This window comes from Scyliorhinus torazame, chromosome 10 (assembly GCF_047496885.1).
Source record: "Scyliorhinus torazame isolate Kashiwa2021f chromosome 10, sScyTor2.1, whole genome shotgun sequence".
In the NCBI taxonomy this organism is placed as follows: Eukaryota; Metazoa; Chordata; class Chondrichthyes; order Carcharhiniformes; family Scyliorhinidae; genus Scyliorhinus; species Scyliorhinus torazame.
Window position 1 is genome coordinate 80,079,666 of NC_092716.1, and position 19,193 is coordinate 80,098,858.

Genomic DNA, 19,193 nt, shown 5'->3' on the forward strand with positions numbered 1-19,193 from the left:
GTGGGAAATATGGCAACCAATTTGTACTTGGCAAGTTCCCACAAACTGCAATGTGAAAATGACTAGATATTCTACATTAAGCATGCTGATTGGGAGATAAATATTGGTCAGGATACTGTAGATAACTGCCCTGGTCTCCTTTGAAATAATGCCACGGAATGTTTTGTCCACTTATGCGGGATCTTATCAAACCAAGCTATCAAAGATTAATCGAAAGGCAATCCTCCAAAGTACAGCTTGTCTTTAGAACTCATTGGCATGTTTTTCTTGGTTTTTCTGCTTAAATCCTGGAGTGAGACTTGATTGCATTCTTTTTTTTAAATTAAAAATTAAAAAAAAAAAAAATTTTTTTTAGAGTACCCAATTCATTTTTTCCAATTAAGGGGCAATTTAGCGTGACCAATCCACCTAGCCTGCACATCTTTTGGGTTGTGGGGGCGAAACCCATGCAAACACGGGGGGAATGTGCAAACTCCACACTGACAGTGACCCAGAGCCGGGATCGAACCTGGGATCTCGGCGCCGTGAGGCAACAGGGCTAACCCACTGTGCCATCGTGCTGCCCGTTGACTTGATTGCATTCTTAACGAAAGGTGTCCAAACATAACCTCAATCGGAATGCATAGCAGACTACAAAATTGCTGGAGACTTGAAGATTGTAGGGTACACATTTTAAGTATTTTCATCCATGCAGTTTATTAGCAGAATTTGTATCAATCGAGCATATTAAAATATATTTTTATTTGTAATTTTGTTTATTTATGCATTCTCTTGAGCTTGCATTGTGCCTGCAGTGCCCTTGAATTATATATACATCAAGAAGCTGATTTTCTCTCTAATTTTACAGCCATATAAACAGATAAACCTTGGTTTAATATCTTTCTCAAAGAAATATCCTAACAATATAGCACTTCCTAAATACTGCACTCGTGTGGAGTAGGGTTTACACCTGCATCCTCTGACTCAGAAGCAAGAGTGCTCCTTTGAGCCACACTGAGACTCTAAAAGTTCTTCAGTGCTTCAAGAATGCTAAGTAATTACCAGTCTGTGTGCAAAAGTATAATTTTCAATGTGCTTGTGTTGGTCTTTGGCTCTCTTCTTTGCCATTGTGCCCTCCTTTACTCCACTTCTCTCGCTCTGTCTTCTCTTCTGTTTCCTGTTCCCTCTTTCTAGCTCCCTTGTAATCTCTTTTTCCCTATCCCTGTCTCTATCTTCCCCATTCTTGTTGTCTTTGTAAATATCTCTTCCTCCGTATGTCCAAATTTATATCAGCCAAAACAGTTATTCCAATGGGTATGGGAGGAGCCACACTACTTCACAGATCACAGCATGAGTGTAAATGCTTAATTCACTTAGCAAAATGGCCAATTGTAATACTTTCGCTAGAGTTAAACTCAGAATAAAAGAGACTAACCAGGCTTCTTTCAGTTAATTCAGAGTGACCGATTTAATATGCAATGAAACTTATTTTTAAGAGCAAGTCGTAAAAAGTGGCTAACATACAATTTGCAATCCCGAAGTGTAACTCTATACCCCTTTAAATCCCAACACGTACACACACTTAAACAAAGACCAAAATGAATAATGTCTCTGCAGAGGTTGGCATTTTAAAAACACCTTCCGGCCAACGGGAAAGCTTAATGAAAAGGGATAAATTTAGAAGACTTTCGATGCTGTCGATCTGATGATCCTGCGCCCAAAGACGTATTGCTGGTGACGGTGGTTGTCTGGAAGTTCTTTCCAAAGGAGCTTCAGTGTGGAAGAGAGCAGCGCAGAATACATGTCCTTAGGATCTCACTCTCTCATCTCTGCTTCTCAAAGTTCCAAATAATTTAATAGTAATCGCTTATTGTCACAAGTAGGCTTCAATTAAGTTACTGTGAAAAGCTACATTCGGGCGTCTGTTCAGGGAGGCCGGTATGGGAATTGAACCCACGCTGCTGCCTTGTTCTGCATTACAAGCCAGCTGTTTAGCCCACTGTGCTAAACCAGCCCATAGATATGTTATACTGAGATGAAGATTTCTAGCTGGAAACTAATAACTACACTGAACTTCAGTTGAGGCAGTGAGAGAGCAAGTTGGGCAATTTCTCTTTTTTGGTTTATTCCCCAAAACGGAGTCCAAAAAAACCAAGTTTGAAACAGAAAGCTCACCTCAGTAAGGTGGGTTCCAGAAAACCAAAGGGCCTTGTAGCTTGAAACCAGCAGTTTATTTTTCCCGTAGCAATTAAAATGTAAGTAAACAAACAGGTGTTATCTCCTGTGGTGCCTTGCCGGTCATTTAACTGAAGTGACTTCTTGGGAAAGACCATTTTTGCTCACAGTCCAAAAACATAACCTTTTTAAAAAAAAACCCCAAGTGTCCAAATAATTCCTTCCAATTTAAAAATAAAACCTACAGTTCTAGGAGATATTTATTCCTAACTCAGCGACCACTTTTGGCTGTGAGAATTAATGTGTAGATTATGTAACTGAGTCAAGTTCCTCTTATTCATAGTTTGCATCCTTTTCTCTTAGTTGCATCATGCAATTGGGAATGATACAAGATATATTTTTTCAAAACTGTCCATAAATTTCAGCACGCAAATGTGCAATAGCAGCTTTAGTGGCCTGATTAAAAAGCAGAGGTTATTCTGACCACAGCACTGTGTAGAGTTGTTAAAAGGTCATTGTAATTAAATTGGTTGAAGAGATTATGTAATGATGTGAAATAAATTGCTTCATCTTGGGGTTTAGCTTCTTCTAACTCATGGGGATTGCAGTAATATTTCATTGCTAAAGTCAAAAATAAAGCTATTTTTATAGTCCTAGAATTCTGTATGTTAGTCGTTAATCATTGTTTCTCTGCACTTAATCAGATATAACATCGTTGGAAACTAAAGGGAGAGTCAATTTTGTAATGCTTTTTGAAAGCTAGCAATTAAGTTTGGTGTCCTATATTTGCTGTTCCTCTGGCCTTCAATTGTGAGTTTCTATTCATTTATAGATCAAAAATAAAATCTCCCATTCCAGTTATCCCCCAGCTGGAGAACCACCATGTTCTCTGCTACTACCAGTCGGAACCAACAACACCATGTGTGTTCAGTTGTGTGCAATATCTACTTAACACACGCAACCCCCTCAAAGTAATTCAGAAAATTACGGAAAATAACAGATACCAAACAAAGGGAGAGAGATTAGGACTGTTAATTGAAGTTTAGGTCAAAGAGATGTGTTTTAAGAAAGGTTTTAAGGTAGAGCAGATAAGTGGAAATTGAGTGTTTTAGAGAGGGAGTCCCAAATAATAGAGCGAGCAGAAAGTTAGATAAGTTTGAAGGAGGTTGCTCTTATAAGCTTGTTTTTGGGCAGCATGGTGGCACAGTGCTTAGCACTGTTGCTTCACAGCGCCAGGGATCCAGGTTTGATTCCTGGCTTGGGTCACTGTTTGTGCAGAGTTTGCGTGTTCTCCCGTGCTCCGTAGATTTCCTCTGGTTGCTCCGGTTTCCACCCACAAAGTCCCGAAAGATGTGCTTGTTAGGTGAATTGGACATTCTGAATTCTCCATCTGTGTACCCGAACAGGCGTCGGAATGTGGCGACTAGGGAATTTTCATAGTAACTTCATTGCAGCGTTAATGTAAGCCTACTTGTGACGCTAATAAAGATTATTATTATTATTATTATTTTAAAAATGCACTGGACCAGCCAATGGTCCCGTTTTTCTCCTATCTGTCTTTGGAAAAGATCCAATTTCTTGTTCAGCCACAATGTACATGGTTGTGATCAGATCCCTGGAGAATGAGAATTTAACTTGAATAAGCACATTGGCATTCAATAATGTTGTACCAGTGGCTCGTATTTCTGATATACCTTCTTTAACTACAACCATAATTAAAATGTAGAAAATACTGAATGATCACAGCAGCTAAGATGGGGAATTCCAATTGGCTGGAGAATCCTGTGTCGGCCCAAAACCTGGATTGGCCCCGGGCGGAAGACCCGCCCTAGTCTTTGGACCCGCTGGCCATAGCGAGCTTCCCGCCCCATGCTGGCGGGAACATGCATACAGCTGATGTGTGTGTCATTAGAATGCGATTAACGGGCGGGAATTCCGAATCTCCAAACCCCACCCCGGCGATGCTCCTAGCACCAGCATGACATAGTCCCAATTCTCTCCTTGCAGGAGTCAGGGAATGGAGAATCCTGCCCATTCTATTTGTCTTAATTTCAAATAGGTGGCATGATTACTTTGTTCAGATTGGAATATTATTAGCCTCATTTACCTTCCAGCTTTTAAACTGTTTCTTGAGATGTGAAGCAACTGAGACCTGTTTCACCTATTTTTGGCTACTCGCACATGGCATTGCCTGAGGGCAGGAGGAAGGTTTCTGGCTGTTATTTTTGTCAACTGAGTTGGAAGGGTCAAAAATGGTTGTGGATGTTGAATGAAAATGCATCGAAGGTAAACTTTTTATTTATGCCACATGTAAAAAGTCACCAGGTGAAGCTTCAATATGATGCGTGGTTTGAAATACATGTAATAAAGTCACAAAGTGTACTTGAAGCATTATTTACATTTTGTCTTTCAGTACATCATCGTTGCCTTCTTTAGACTGGCCCTTGCCAAGTCAGTATCTGCAGTATGAACTAAAGATTGAAATGCAGCCGAAGACCCATCACAGAGCTCACTATGAGACAGAAGGGAGTCGAGGAGCTGTGAAAGCATCTTCTGGAGGACACCCGGTTGTTAAGGTATGCACTTCATTTTGTTTAAATGCTGACAACTTTTTATTCGATTCATCAAATTGTGGCTAAACAAATCCAATCCAAGGTAAGGATTTATTGCCCTCTAAGGTAGTGATCAGCTGCTTCCCAGAACTGCTATAGTCGGTGTAGTGTAGTATACCCACAGTGCTATTAGGTAGGGAGTTCCAGGATTTTGACCCAGTGACTATATTATGTATGTTACTGAAAGGGGCAACACAGGTGGAGAAGGTAGTCAAGAAGGCATATGGCATGCTTGCCTTCATTGGCCGGGGCATTGAGTATAAGAATTGGCAAGTCATGGTGCAGCTGTATAGAACCTTAGTTAGGCCACACTTGGAGTATAGTGTTCAATGTGCTTGCCACACTACCAGAAGGATGTGGAGGCTTTAGAGAGGGTGCAGAAGAGATTTACCAGAATGTTGCCTGGTATGGAGGGCATTAACTATGAGGAGCGGTTGAATAAACTCGGTTTGTTCTCACTGGAACGAAGGAGGTTGACGGGCGACCTGATAGAGGCCTACAAAATTATGAGGGGCATAGACAGAGTGGATAGTCAGAGGCTTTTCCCCGGGTAGAGGGGTCAATTACTAGGGGGCATAGGTTTAAGGTGAGAGGGGCAAGGTTTAGAGTAGATGTACGAGGCAAGTTTTTTACGCAGAGGGTAGTGGGTGCCTGGAACTCGCTACTGGAGGAGGTGGTGGAAGCAGGGACGATAGTGACATTTAAGGGGCATCTTGACAAATACATGAATAGGATGGGAATAGAGGGATACGGACCCAGGAAGTGTAGAAGATTGTAGTTTAGTCGGGCAGCATGGTCGGCACGGGTTTGGAGGGCCGAAGGGCCTGTTCCTGTGCTGTACATTTCTTTGTTCTTTGTTGTCATGTACAGACTGTGCTCTGAACCCAAGTTAGTATCTGTGGTTTTCTCTTCTGAATCCCCCCAGGTGATTATCTCATGAGAGTTTCCAAACTCCATTCCCAAAAACATGCTTTAAAATCTTTTCTCATAATATTGCTTTCCCTTGAAGTTTGCATTCCAAAATCTCGTACAGTTTTTACAAATAACACATTGAAACAAAGCTTCCGCTTCATTTTTAGCAGCGAATTCAGTTCAGGATTTCACACCATCCCCTTTAGGATTTTTTTGGTCTTGACTACTGTGCAAACTGCGCACAATTGCAGTAACCTTTCAATTCCCAGACCATATTAAAATGAGATTGAACATTTTGTCTATCTCTGAAGTCTGCTGTCTCACTTTAAATCTAGTTACTGCAATTATCTCTTTAACTCAGAACACTTTGTTTACTCTTCCTTGAATTCTTCTGAACAATTCCTTGGTCTGAGACAGTCCAGAATTCTTAGACAGTCTTTCTGTCCCAATTTCCCGGTTATTTGGGCTGTATCCTGTTACTTAGGAAGCCTGCATCTTTGCAAATCCCTTTTCCTTCCTGGTTTCTCCTGGCAGAGTTGAGAGCTGTTCACTCCTGAGTGACCCGGCTACAACTGCTCCGGTTTCCAGTTAAAACTAAGAACAAAGGAAAACCATTGCCGCTGAAAACCTTCCTTTTGCTCAGCACCAACTTGTTTCTATTTATTCTTTACACTTTAGCCCTCTCTAAGCACAATAGAAACACAGTGGGAACTTAACAAACCCCCAATCATACAAACACTGATGTCCAGCATGAATCTAACTATAGAATTTACCCTTCCAGCACAGAGACATTAAACTAACCACAGCTAAAATGTTCCTTATTTCTAATGTTTACCAACACAAATATAATTCCCTTAAAAAAAAAACTACCTTTGTTTTCCTAACATGTAAATAATTTTCCCCATACACAAAAACAGTGTTTTAAGTGCATATTAAATTTTGTTTATTGAAATGCCTTCATTATTGTGAATTTTTCTGTATAGCGGGCAAACCTGTTTTAGTTTCTTTGGCGTGGAATCCGTTGTGCATCAGGTTTTAACAATATTGTCACTCGACTTGCCATATTGATGATAATGCAGAATAAAAAAGAAATATTGCACGTAAGCACAAATGCTTGAAAATTATGTGAAAGATTTCTTCCTTGATGAACTTTCTTGTCAGAAAACTGATGTTCCTTTGTTTCCGTTTGTGCAGTTTTGCAAAAGCATGTACCGCATTTTAGTTTAGCAGTGCTTTAATACTCAATAAACTATGACTGCAGCCAGTTTCTCCTGCTTTGTCAAATATTAGCAAATGTCTATTGGTGAGGTTTATGGGGAATAAGGAAATTGAACTAAAATTTGAAAATCCCTTCCTATTCTCATAATTCTGCAGCATAATTTTTATTGTGGGTAGTTTGGTTCACAAGTCTACCGTCGCCTATTGGTGCACTGAAAACAAAGCAGCAGAAACAATTGATTGTCACTACAATTTTAATTCATTAGTGACGTTTCTTATTCACTTAGCCATAACAGGCATCGCTCTGGCATGAACTAAATGGTGGGGCCAGGGACCTGTACCTGACGCACAATTAATACATGCAAGAAAATATTTCTCATTGTTACTGTTAATAGCACACAGCTTGGTAAATAAGGTGTATTTATGTGGGAAAGCACTTGTCAAGTCTTACTTTGAAATGGTGCCTTCCCTTATCAAGACCTACATATACGTTTTATGCCTGTTGTAACAGTGCTATTCAGATTGTACATTTCAATGAAATTGGATTGATCTTTCAGTTAAAAATCCAGTATTGTTTTTAAAAAAAATGTGACCCACATTGTGTTTTGCTTATTTTTTATTTGTATTTTGTAATTGTGACAACTACATTCTGGAAAGCCACAAGAAAGGGAAACAAAGCATTCAGAAAATGATTCACAAGTTCATCTTGCTATACTTGAATACTTGTACATAACAATCTTACCCCACTTTGAATGCTTTCATGTATGAGAATTGCCCTTTTGCCATCCTTGTAGCTTTGCTGTTGTTTATGCGAAATGTACATTTACAGAATGTATGAGAAACATGAGACTGCTCATGACACATGATGTGGCTGTTTATTTTTTCACTAATATTTAAATAGAAGCTGCAGGTAGTTTTTTTCCTGGATTAAATCAGATTGCCCATCCTCCCAAAAATTTCCTAAAAAGGTTACTTTGTGGAGGCTTATGTATTTGTAATTTCAGCAACTGAATGGAATGGATATTTTTAGATTCTTAAATCAAGAGGATATCCTTGAGCTCATCCACTATTTAGCTCTAGTGCCAGAGTTATTCCTTTTATTTTCAGACTAAACACTGGTCATTTTTCCTCTCCGGTCTTTAAGTAATAGTTTTTTTTTATTCATGGGCTGGTATGGGCAGCATTTGTTACCCATCCCTGATTGCCCTTGAGAAGATGGTGCTGAGCCGCCACGTTGAACCTCTGAAGTCCATGGTTTTGTTAGGAAAGTAGTTCCAGGTTTTTGGCCCAGTGGCAGTGAAGAAGCGAAGATCTGGTTTGAATTAAGAATGGTGTGTGGCTTGAAGCAGAATTTGAAGGTGGTGGTATTCCCATATATCTGCTATGTTTGACCTTCGAGGTGGTAGAGGTACAGATTGTTTGGAAGGTTGAAGGAGGTTTGCAGTATATCTTGTAAATGGTGCAGGTGCTGCTGCTGAGCACTAGTGGTGAGGGAGTGAATGTTGAAGGTGGTCTATGGGGTGCTGAACAAGTGGGCTGTTTTGTCCTAAGTGGTGTTTAATTTGAGGTTGTCTTCATCTAAACAAGATGAGATTATTCCATCACACTTCTCGTGTGTGTCATGTATATGTCGGACAGGCTTTGGGAAGTAAGATATGAATTACTCACTGCAGAATTCCCAATGTCTGATTTGCTGTTGTGGCCACAGTATTTATACTTTAGTTTCTGGTCGATGTTAACCGCCAGAATGTTAATAGTGGGAGATTCAATGAATGTTGTGCTGTTAAACTTCAAGAGGAGTTGGTTAGATTGTCTTTCGTTGCAGATTGTTGTTGCCAGGCACTTACTGTGCAAATGTTACTTGCCATTTATCAGCCCAAGTTCCAATGTTGTTCAGGTCTTGCTATATTTGTGCATAAATTGCTTCAGTAACTGAGGAGACACATATGGTACTGAATATTGTGCAGTCATTGGCAAACATCCCACTTCTGACCTATGATGGAGGGAAGGTCATTGATGAAGTATTTGAAGATGGCTGGGCCAAGGACACTACCCTGAGGAACTTCTGGAGCGATGCCCTGGGGCTGAAGTGATTGGCCTCTAGCAACTACACCTAGCTCCCTTTGTGCAAGGTATGATTGTAACCAGTGGTGAGTTTTATCTCTGATTCCTATTGTTGCTCGTTTTAGCCTTAGTTTAATTGCTCTTGTTCTATCACCTTTGCTCTTGAGTCGCCAGGTATCTTTCTGATACCGCCACGTGGTTCAAGTCCGAGTAATGATCAATAATCCAACACACCGCTTAGTAAGAGTTAAATCAACACACATTTATTATATACAGTAATCAATAGTTATACATTCTACTTCTGAGCTACTTCCTACAACTAACAGGCCAATACTTAACTTTGGAAATGGCCCACCAGGTCAGGGAAACGAATGGCCTTTTGTATGGGTTCTGAGCCTGCGGGATTCAAGGCTGGTATAGGTCGATAGCCAGGAGCGCCTATCTCGTAGCGAGCGTTGAAGTAAGACTTACGATTTTAGCGGCTGTTGCAGAAGGGTCTCGAAGGGTGCGGAAGGATGGAGAGAGGAGAAGAAGGGTCGATTTGAACTTGGACTCTATTCTTATAGTCCCCAGGGGCTTCCTGCCTTTCGGGGCGGACCCTGTACCTGGTTCCAAGTGATTGGACTTTGTCCCAATCACTTGGTTCGATATTCTCCAATGCTGGAGCGATTCCTTGATCGATGGGTGGTTTTGGGGTGGTCGTTCACCTCTCTTTGTGTAGGCTCCTGCTGGCGCCGGAAAGTCTGGGTTGGCTTTGTGTGTCTAATTTGTTGCCTCCCTAGAGGCGAATACACAGTTTTACCTGCAGCTGCTTGTTTGAGCCCTGTTGGCTGATTTTCCCATCAGCCTTTTCCGTTCGCCATTTTACATCGGGGTTGGCCATTCTAAGTCGGGAGTTAGCCATTTTAACTGGCTACACTATTAACTTGAATTTTGCTCGGGCTCCCTGGTGCCACACTTGGTCAAATGCTGCCTTGGTGTCAAAGGCATTCACTCACATCTCACCTCTAGAATTCAACTCCTTTGTCCATGTTTGGACCAAGGCTGTAATGAGATCAGGAGACAAGTGCCCCTCGAGGAACCCAGAGCATCGTTGTGTAGGTTATTGCTGAGTAAGTGCCGCTTAATAGAACTGCTAATTACTAATAACTAATAGATAGTTTTTATCACTTTGCTGATGATTGTGAATAGGCTGCTAGTGGTAATTCACCAGGTTAAATTTGTCCTTTTTGTGGACTGGACATATCTGGCCTATTTTCTCCATTGTTAGGTAGATGCCAGTATTACATCTGCTTCTATCACCGTAGGGCATCAACTGTTCTGTTCGAATGTTGATATGCAGGACACATAGTTCTCCACAGAGGCTCTTTACCAGTGGAAATATTTGGATAACAAGTGTTAATTTTTGCTTGAAGTAATTATGATGGGATACAAGTATTTTCGTATTGGCTGTGCTCCTATTTGGGTGGAAGGATATCTTGGGAAATAGTGTATTTCTAGTTGAGAAGCTTTCGTTTTTATTTAATTTTATTGAATCGTCTAAATAGGTACTTTCAGCCCCACCGTGTGCAAATAATTAATTTTTGCAATTTTGATACTTTTGAGTAGGAGCAAATGTGGCAATTTTGGAGTTGACATCAGTATACAGATTTTTTTAAATCCTAAATTTATAGTAAAAGAACAAATCAAATAGCTGAATTGTGCTCTCTCATTTAAAATGCATGACAGTTTATACTTGTAATAAATAATGTGTTTTGAACATTAGCGGAATATTTGCTCTCTTACCAGTAAAGAACCATTCAATTGTAACATGACCAAAATGGCTGACAACTTGAGCTTTCCCTGTTGGAATTTGCAGGTTGCAATTAAATTATAGCCATCAAAAAGCCATTAAATCAAAACATATTGCAAAGTTTGAAGACACTTCCTTCACTCTTACCAAGTGATTCAATGCCTTCTGCTGAATATCAGAGTTATCTACCATGCCCTTCAGTGCATATTGTAAATATAGGAATTCTTAAACTTTTAAAATTTGCATCTGCCATGATCATGAATAAAGGAAGAATGAACCTATTTCTGTCTTAACCCAGGATGGGTTGGATTTCACTTCATGGAATCATAGAAGGAGGCCGTTAGGCCCATCGAGTCTGCACCGGCCCTTGGAATGATCATCCTACTTAAACCTATGCCTCCACCCTATCCCTGTACCCCAGTAACCCCATCTAACCTTGTAGACACTAAGGGGCAATTTTAGCATGGTCAATCCACCTAACCTGCGTATCTTTGGACTGTGGGAGGAAACCGGAGCACCTGGAGGAAACCCATGCAGACACAGGGAATTACTCGAGGTTGGAATTGAACCTGGGACCTTGGAGCTGTGGGGCAGCAGTGTTAACCACTGTGCCAAATGCCATTCTTTATTAATTTGCTTTCAAGAGACTGATCAGAAATTATAATATTTAATTGAGGTTGTGTCCCTTGGATATTAGCAGCCACGTGGATTTAATGGTTGAAGGCTTGATTCCCAAGGGCCTGGAAAATCTGACGGCTGAAAGGCAATGGAAGCTGCAGCAGGCGAGTAGGTTTCCAGTGCTGCTTGTTTGCAAGGAGGAGCAATAGTTCCCATCCCCCAAAGTTTACCTGCTGTGATTAGTCCCTCTTCCTTCGACTGGGAATGGGACCAAGAACTTCCTGATGCAGTAGCAGTAAGGTGTTTATTGATGGAATGCTGGCAGATAGTATATCATCTTTGAGTAATTAATCACAATACCTAGTTCGTCAATGTTTTTACCATTTTCCATCCTGATGTTTCTTCAAACGTGTGGATATACGTCAGTTGCTCTTTTAAAACCTCTTTCTGTGCAAATTTAATCAAAAACTTCCAGAGAGTGACATTGTCAGGCAGAATTCTGGTATCCACCTCACATAGGAATCAGGGAAAGCCATTTAGCCCCTTGAGCCTGTTCTGCCATTCAGATAGATCATAACAGATTTGTGGCCTGACTCCAGGGGCGGGATTCTCTGCGGGCCAGGCCACTGTGGGGGCACCTCTCGGGGTCAGATCCCCCCCCCCCCCCCCCCCCCCCCCCCGGAGAACTCCGGAGGCCACCCATGGGGCTGGGTCCCGCCGGTAGGGACCAACCTTGATTTACACTGGCAGGATCCTTGTCAAACGGATGGGTCTTCGGCCCATTGCGGCCCGGAGAATTTGGGCGGCCCTGGAGCCCATTGAGTAGTGCCGGTCCCCGCCATTCTCCGAGGCGGGCGGCGCGATTGACGCCGGGGCGATTTTTGGGGGGATGGAGAATTCGGAGGACGGCGGGGGCGGCATTCATGCCGACCCTCAGCGATTCTTCGACCCGGTGTGGGGGGTCGGAGAATCCTGCCCCATATATCTGCCTTTTCCCCACATCCCTTTATACTTTTGCATTAACAAGTATCTTTTAATCTCAGATTTAAAATGAACAGTTAACCCAGTATTCATTTTAAATATTTTTGTATTCTTTCAAGGGATGTGGGTATCTATCGCTGGCTCGGCCAGCATTTGTTGCCCAACCCTAATTTCGCTTGAGAAGGTGGGGGCGAGCTGCTTTCTCAACCACTGTAGCCCAGCGATGTAGGTACACCCACAATTCTGTTAGGAAAGGAGTTCCTGGGTTTTGGACCAGCAACAGTCATATAGTTCCAAGACCAGATGATGAGTGGCTTGGAACAGAACTTGCAGCTGCTAGTGTTCTTATGCATCTGTTGCCCTTATCCTTTGAGGTGGTTGGAGTTGCAGGTTTGGAAGATGCTATTGATGGAGCTTTGATGAGTTACTGCAGTGCATCTGGTAGATTGACACACTGCTGCCATTGTGTACTGGTGGTGGAGGGAGTGAGTGTTTCAGTTGGTAGACGGGGTGCCAATCAGGTGGCTGCTTTGCTGGATGGTGTCAAGTTCCTTGAGAGTTGTTGGAGCTTCACTCAACTCAATCAGGTAAGAGGAGTGTACAGGAATGTCTTGTAGATGGTGGACAGGCTTTGGTGAGTCAGGAGGTGAGTTACTCACCAATAATTCATGGGGTCTGGGGTCAATACTGAGGACTCCCAAGGCATCTTGTAACTCTGGTGAGGTCTCCTACTGGTGGGGCAGGACTTACCCAGGGATGGTGTTAGTGGTATCTGGGACATTGTCTGTAAGGTGTGACTCCATGAATATGACTGTGTCAGGTGGTTGCTTGACCAGGCTGTGGGACAGCTCTCCCAATTTTGGCACAGGCCCACAGATGTTATTAAGGTGGACTTACAGGGCCGACTGGGCTGGGTGTGCTATTGTCATTTCTGGTGTCTATGTCGATGCTGGGTGGCCCGTCCACTTTCATTCCTTATTGATTTCCTGTATTGGTTTGATACAACTGAGTGGCTAGCTGGGTCAGTGCAGAGAGCACTTGAGAGTCAGCTACATTGCTGTGGGTCTGGAGTCACATGTATGCCAGACCAAGTAATGATGTGGAGATGCTGGCGTTGGACTGGGGTGAGCACAGTAAGAAGTCTTACAACACCAGGTTAAAGTCCAACAGGTTTGCCTTCACTACTTGCCTTCAAACAACGGCGCAACCTCAAACAAACCATTGTTTGCAGCAAACTACCCAGCCTTCAGAACAGTGACCACGACACCACACAACCCTGCCATGGCAATCTCTGCAAGACGTGCCAGATCATCGACATGGATACCACCATTACACATGAGAACACCACCCACCAGGTATGCGGTACATACTCGTGCGCATCTGCCAACGTTGTCTACCTCATACGCTGCAGGAAAGGATGTCCCGAAGCATGGTACATTGGCGAGACCATGCAGATGCTGCGACAACGAATGAACGGATATCGCGCAACAATCACCAGGCAGGAATGTTCCCTTCCAGTCGGGGAACACTTCAGCAGTCAAGGGCATTCAGCCTCTGATCTCTGGGTAAGCGTTCTCCAAGGCGGCCTTCAGGACACGCGACAACGCAGAATCGCCGAGCAGAAACTTAAAGCCAAGTTCCACACACATGAGTGCGGCCTCAACCGGGACCTGGGATTCATGTCGCATTACATTCATCCCCCACCATCTGGTCTGCGAAATCCTATCAACTGCCCTGGCTTGACACAATTCACACCTCTTTAACCTGGGGTTACCCCATCTCTGGATCTGTAAAGATTTAATCACCTGCTAATGCTCACATTCCAAGCATTGTCTGGCATCTTTGAATCTGTCTATATATATATATATATATATATATATATGTTTCTGGAACATACCTCTTCATTCACCTGAGGAAGGAGCAGCGCTCCGAAAGCTAGTGACATCGAAACAAACCTGTTGGACTTTAATCTGGTGTTGTAAGACTTCTTACTGAGACCAGGTAATGACAGCAGATTCCCTTCCCTAAAGAATATTAATGAACCAGATGAATTTTTGGGACAATCAACAATGGCTTCAGTGTCATCATTTACTGAGACTAGCTTTTAATTCTTGATTTATTAATTGAATTTAAATTCCACCAGCTGCCATGGTGGGATTGGAACCCCTCTCCCCAAAGGATCAGCATTGACTCATCCAGTCTCCCCGTTTGTGAAAGCGAGTTCCAATCTTCTACCACCTTTTCTATGAAGAAGTGTTTCCTACCTTCATTCCTGAAAGGTCTAGCTCAGATTTTTAGTCCATGCTCCCTAGTCCTAGGCTGCTCAACCAGTGGAAATAGTTCATCTCTATTTACTTTATCTGTTCCCCTTCATAACTTGAAAACTTAGTCAAATCATCACCTAACTGTCTACATTTCAGGAAATGTAATTCTAATAATGCATGCACTCGAAGATCAGTATATCCTTCCTAAGAAGTGGTTCATGGGACTGCTCACCGTACTCAAGGTGTCATCTAACCAGGGCTTTGCGTAGATGAAGCAAGGCTTCTAAAATTCTTTAGATTATCACCTGTGCATGGCCATACCAAAAATGTAAAGAGCTTGTGCACTTAATTCACCTGCATACCACAAAAGATGAAAGTAGAGCGTACATAGATTCCTTTGGTCCATCACTAGTTGCATTCTGCCAATTGGCATACTAATCATTATCCCCTATGAAATGCCTCTTGAAAGTCCATATAAATAACAACCATAGATATTCTCCTCCACTACCTTAGGCTCCTCTTCAAAAATATTCAGTCAACTTCCATCAGTAATTATGTACCCTTTAAGAAATCAAAGCTCCATTGAGTGCATCATGGTTGGGATGCAGTGCTTGAAACAAAAAGACCATCCTCATATCAATGTCAGCCACAGTGCCGACTTGGGTAAGAACCAACAATTTTATTAATAATAATAATCTTTATTGTCACAAATGGGCAATTAAGTTACTGTGAAAAGCCCATAGTCCCCACATTCCGGTGCCTGTTCGGGTACACAGAGGGAGAATTCAAAATGTCCAAATTAACTAACAGCACGTCTTTCAGGACTTGTGGGAGGAAACCGGAGCACCCGGAGGAAACCCACGCAGACACTGGGAGAACGTGCAGACTCCGCATAGACAGTGACCTAAGCCGAGAATCGAACCTGGGACCCAGGAGCTGTGAAGCAACTGTGCCAACCACTGTGCTACCGAAGCAAAAATGGAAAGGCACTAATGTAAAAACAAAGTGCCTGAAATACTCAGCAGGTCTCGCAACGTCTGTGGAGCAAGAAACCAAGTTAACATTTCAAGCCAGACATGACTCTTCAGAACTCTTCTAGTTTCATATATCAAGGCTGAACAATCACCAGCAACCTGTCACTTGATGCTGAAATCAACACACACATTGCAAAACCTGCAACCGTTATGTCCTAGCTAAGTACTTTCTGCAATACTATACTTTTGGGGTAGTTAATACTGAGTGATGGATCAGGTGAAAAAAGCTGTGTGAAACTCGCTGGCTTCACAGCCGTCTTTTCTTGTCTGATTAAATAGCACTCTGTGCAATTTCAGAATGCAGGCGAAGGCCTCATAGCCAGATGGAGGGTTGGTGCCTAAACACGCCACCTTGATCTCAAAGTTAAATTTAAGGCCCCCTCCATGGATACTGGGACTCTGCCACCCTGGCATGTGCCCTCTTGGATGTTCCCCCTGGCAGTGAACCATCTGGGTGTGGGGAGCAATGCCCATGCGTATCCCTCATCCCCAGGGCCCACAATCACCTCCATGTGTGGTCATGTTTCGTTTTTGAAAACCAGAAGTAATTTGCACCGGCATGCCGTCACCTTGCCTGGGGGAAGGGTAGGTTGTGAGCAGATGTTACAGCATCAGGCCCATTCGTTAGATTAAAATGTATTTAGCTTGTGGAAATCGGGTTCATGCCCAACCGTCATGGGGGGTGGCAGTAAAGAGCTTAAATTGAGATCACACCAGCGCTAATCTGTTTCTGGCCATCGTGAGATTTAGTGGTCATTATGGGATTTGCGACCACGACCATTGCGCTTGCTAAATTGCAGCCATTGTCTTTGAAGGGGGGGGTTTGTTGGCACGTGTTAATATTTGCAGGGCTTCCCCCAAACAGAATTTGAAAACCACGAGGGTAAACCACTTACTAGGTCTTTATATATCTTGGGAGCTTCGCTCAATCAAGAAATGGATCTCGGAACGAACTTTTTGCAAAAAAACCCCTATCTATTCCTACATTGCAGAAGACGTCCATTTGGCCCACCGGGTCAACGTCGGTCCTCTGAAAGAGCACCCCACCTAGACCCACGCCGCTGCCCTATCCCCGTAATCCCATCTAACCTTTTTGGACACTAAGGGGCAATTTAGCATAGCTAATTCACCTAACCTGCACATATTTGCACTGTGGGAGGAAACTAGAGCACCTGGAGGAAACCCATGCAGCTCTGGGAGAACGCACAAACTCCATACAGTCGCTGAAAGGTCAGAATCAAACACTGGGCCCCTGGCCCTGTGAGGCAGCAGTGCTGCCTGACATAGCATCTTTAACTTTATAAAGTTTCCCAAGCTGCTTCAAAGGAGCTTTATAAAACAAAATGTGACACCAAATCACATAAGGTAATATTAGAATAGATGACCAAAAGTTTAGTCAAAGCGGTAGGCTTTAAGGGGTGACTTAAAGGAAAAAATTGATGTAGATAAGAGGTGTAGGGAGGGAATTCCAGAGTTTAGAGCCAAGGCAGCTGAAGGCATGGCCACCAAAACTGGAGCAGTTTAAAATTGGGGATGCCGAAGAGGGGATGTATACTGATGATTGTAACATTTGTGGCACCTCCGATACAGTAACAGCTTCTGTTCTCATGCAGCAAATCTATTTTTTATTAATTCATGGGATGTAGACGTCACTGGCAATATTAGCATTTATTGCCTATCCCTAATTGCCCTTGGACTGCGTGGCTTGCTCGACCATTTCAAAGGGCAGTTAAGAGTCAACCACATTTCTATGGATCTTGAGTCTCATGTAGGCTGGACCAGATAAGGAGAGCAGATTTCCTTCCCTAAAGGACATTAGTGAACTAGATGGCCTTTTATGACCATCGACAATGGTTTCAATGTCATCATTAGACTGTTAATTCCAGATTTTTATTGAATTCAGGTTTCACTAACTGCCATGCTGGGATTAGAAATCGGGTCCCGAGAGCATTACCCTGGGCCTCTGGGTTTCTAGTCCAATGATGATACCACTATACCACCACCACCACCACCACCACCACCACCACCACCCCCCCCCCTCCCCCCCCCCCCCCCCCCCCCCCCCCCCCCCAAGTAACATTTGTGCCACACAAGAACCAGACAATGGCTGTCTCCAACAAGAGATAATCAAACCATCATCCCATGACATTAATTGGGGTAAGCATTGTTGAATCCCACAGTCATTACCCTGAAACTGAACTGGTCCAGCCACATACTTATTGTGGCTGCAAGAGCATGTCAGAGGCTGGGAATTCTGTGGCGAGTAACTCCCCTTGACTCCCCAAAGCCTATCCAACAGCTGCAAGATGCAAGTCAGGAGTGTGATGGAATGTTCGCCACTTGCTTGGATGAGTGCAGCTTCAATTGAAGATGCTTGACACCATCCAGGGCAAAACAACTCACTTGATTGGCATCCCATCTACCTTTCACTCTCTCCACCTCTGATGCACCGTGACAGCAGTATGTACCATATACAAGATCCATTGCAGCAACTCACCAAGGCTCCTTCAACAGCACCTTCCAAACCAGCGACCTCACCCAGGAGGACAATGGCAGTAGATTCAGTGGAGTGCCACCACCTGTAAGCTCTTCTCCACGTCACACACCATCCGGACTTGGAACAATATCACCCTTCCATCATTGTTGTGGTGTCAAGAGCCTGGAACTCCATTTCAAACACCATTGTGGATGTACAGTCCAAAGATGGACAGCAGCAGTTTAATAAAGAGGCTAACCATCACTTTCACAAGAGCAATTATGTATGTGCGCCAAATGTTGGCTTTGTCAGTGACATTCACATACCATGAAAAAATAATTTAAAAAAGGATGGTGAAGAATGTTAATTGAATATCAATTGTGTTTAATTATATACAAGTGGAGGGCATTAATTGAGCTTTTACTTAAGCACATAAAAAGAGACACTTCTAGAATTTGTGGTGTGTTCAGTTAGGGCAGCACGGTACAGTGGGTAGCACAGTTGCTTCACAGCTCCAGGGTCCCAGGTCGAATCCCGGCTTGGATCATTGTCTGTGCGGAATCTGCATGTTCTCCCCGTGTCTGCATGGGTTTCCTCCGGGTGCTCCGGTTTCCTCCCACAGTCCAAAGATGTGCAGGGTTAGGCGGATTGGCTATGCTAAATTGCCCTTAGTGTCCAAAAAGGTTGGGCTAGGTGGGGATAGGGTGGAGGTGTGGACTTGGGTAGGGTGCTCTTTCCAAGGGCCGGTGCAGACTCGATGGGTCAAATGGCCTCCTTCTGCACTGTAAATTCTATGATCGCTATGATATGGTTTTAATGCTTTAATCTTTAAGCAAATATAAGACTGAATAAAGATTGCCTACGGTATCCCCCTTACCAACAGTTTTCTGGGCAAGAACTGTGTGATAGAGCTAGGTGTCAGTGAACATGTGGAAACCAGTGCTGTGATTGTGAATAATGCGGTCTCGGGACTGTATGCAGATGAGAAATAGAAGGGTGGCCAAGGATAGACCACTGGGCACACCAGAGGTAATGGTACAGGAGCAGGAAGAATAACCATGGCAAATG

General features: G+C 43.1%; 1 protein-coding gene across 3 annotated transcripts in view; it reads left to right on the forward strand.

The window, feature by feature from the left end:
- nfatc3a (nuclear factor of activated T cells 3a) overlaps positions 1 to 19,193 on the forward strand; it is a 205,285-nt gene that overhangs the window by 25,832 nt on the left and 160,260 nt on the right. For all 3 annotated transcript variants that reach the window (XM_072518290.1, XM_072518292.1, XM_072518291.1), the window contains exon 3: positions 4,568 to 4,730. In XM_072518290.1, the coding sequence (XP_072374391.1) occupies positions 4,568 to 4,730 (163 nt within the window). The remainder of the gene's footprint in view (positions 1 to 4,567; positions 4,731 to 19,193) is intronic.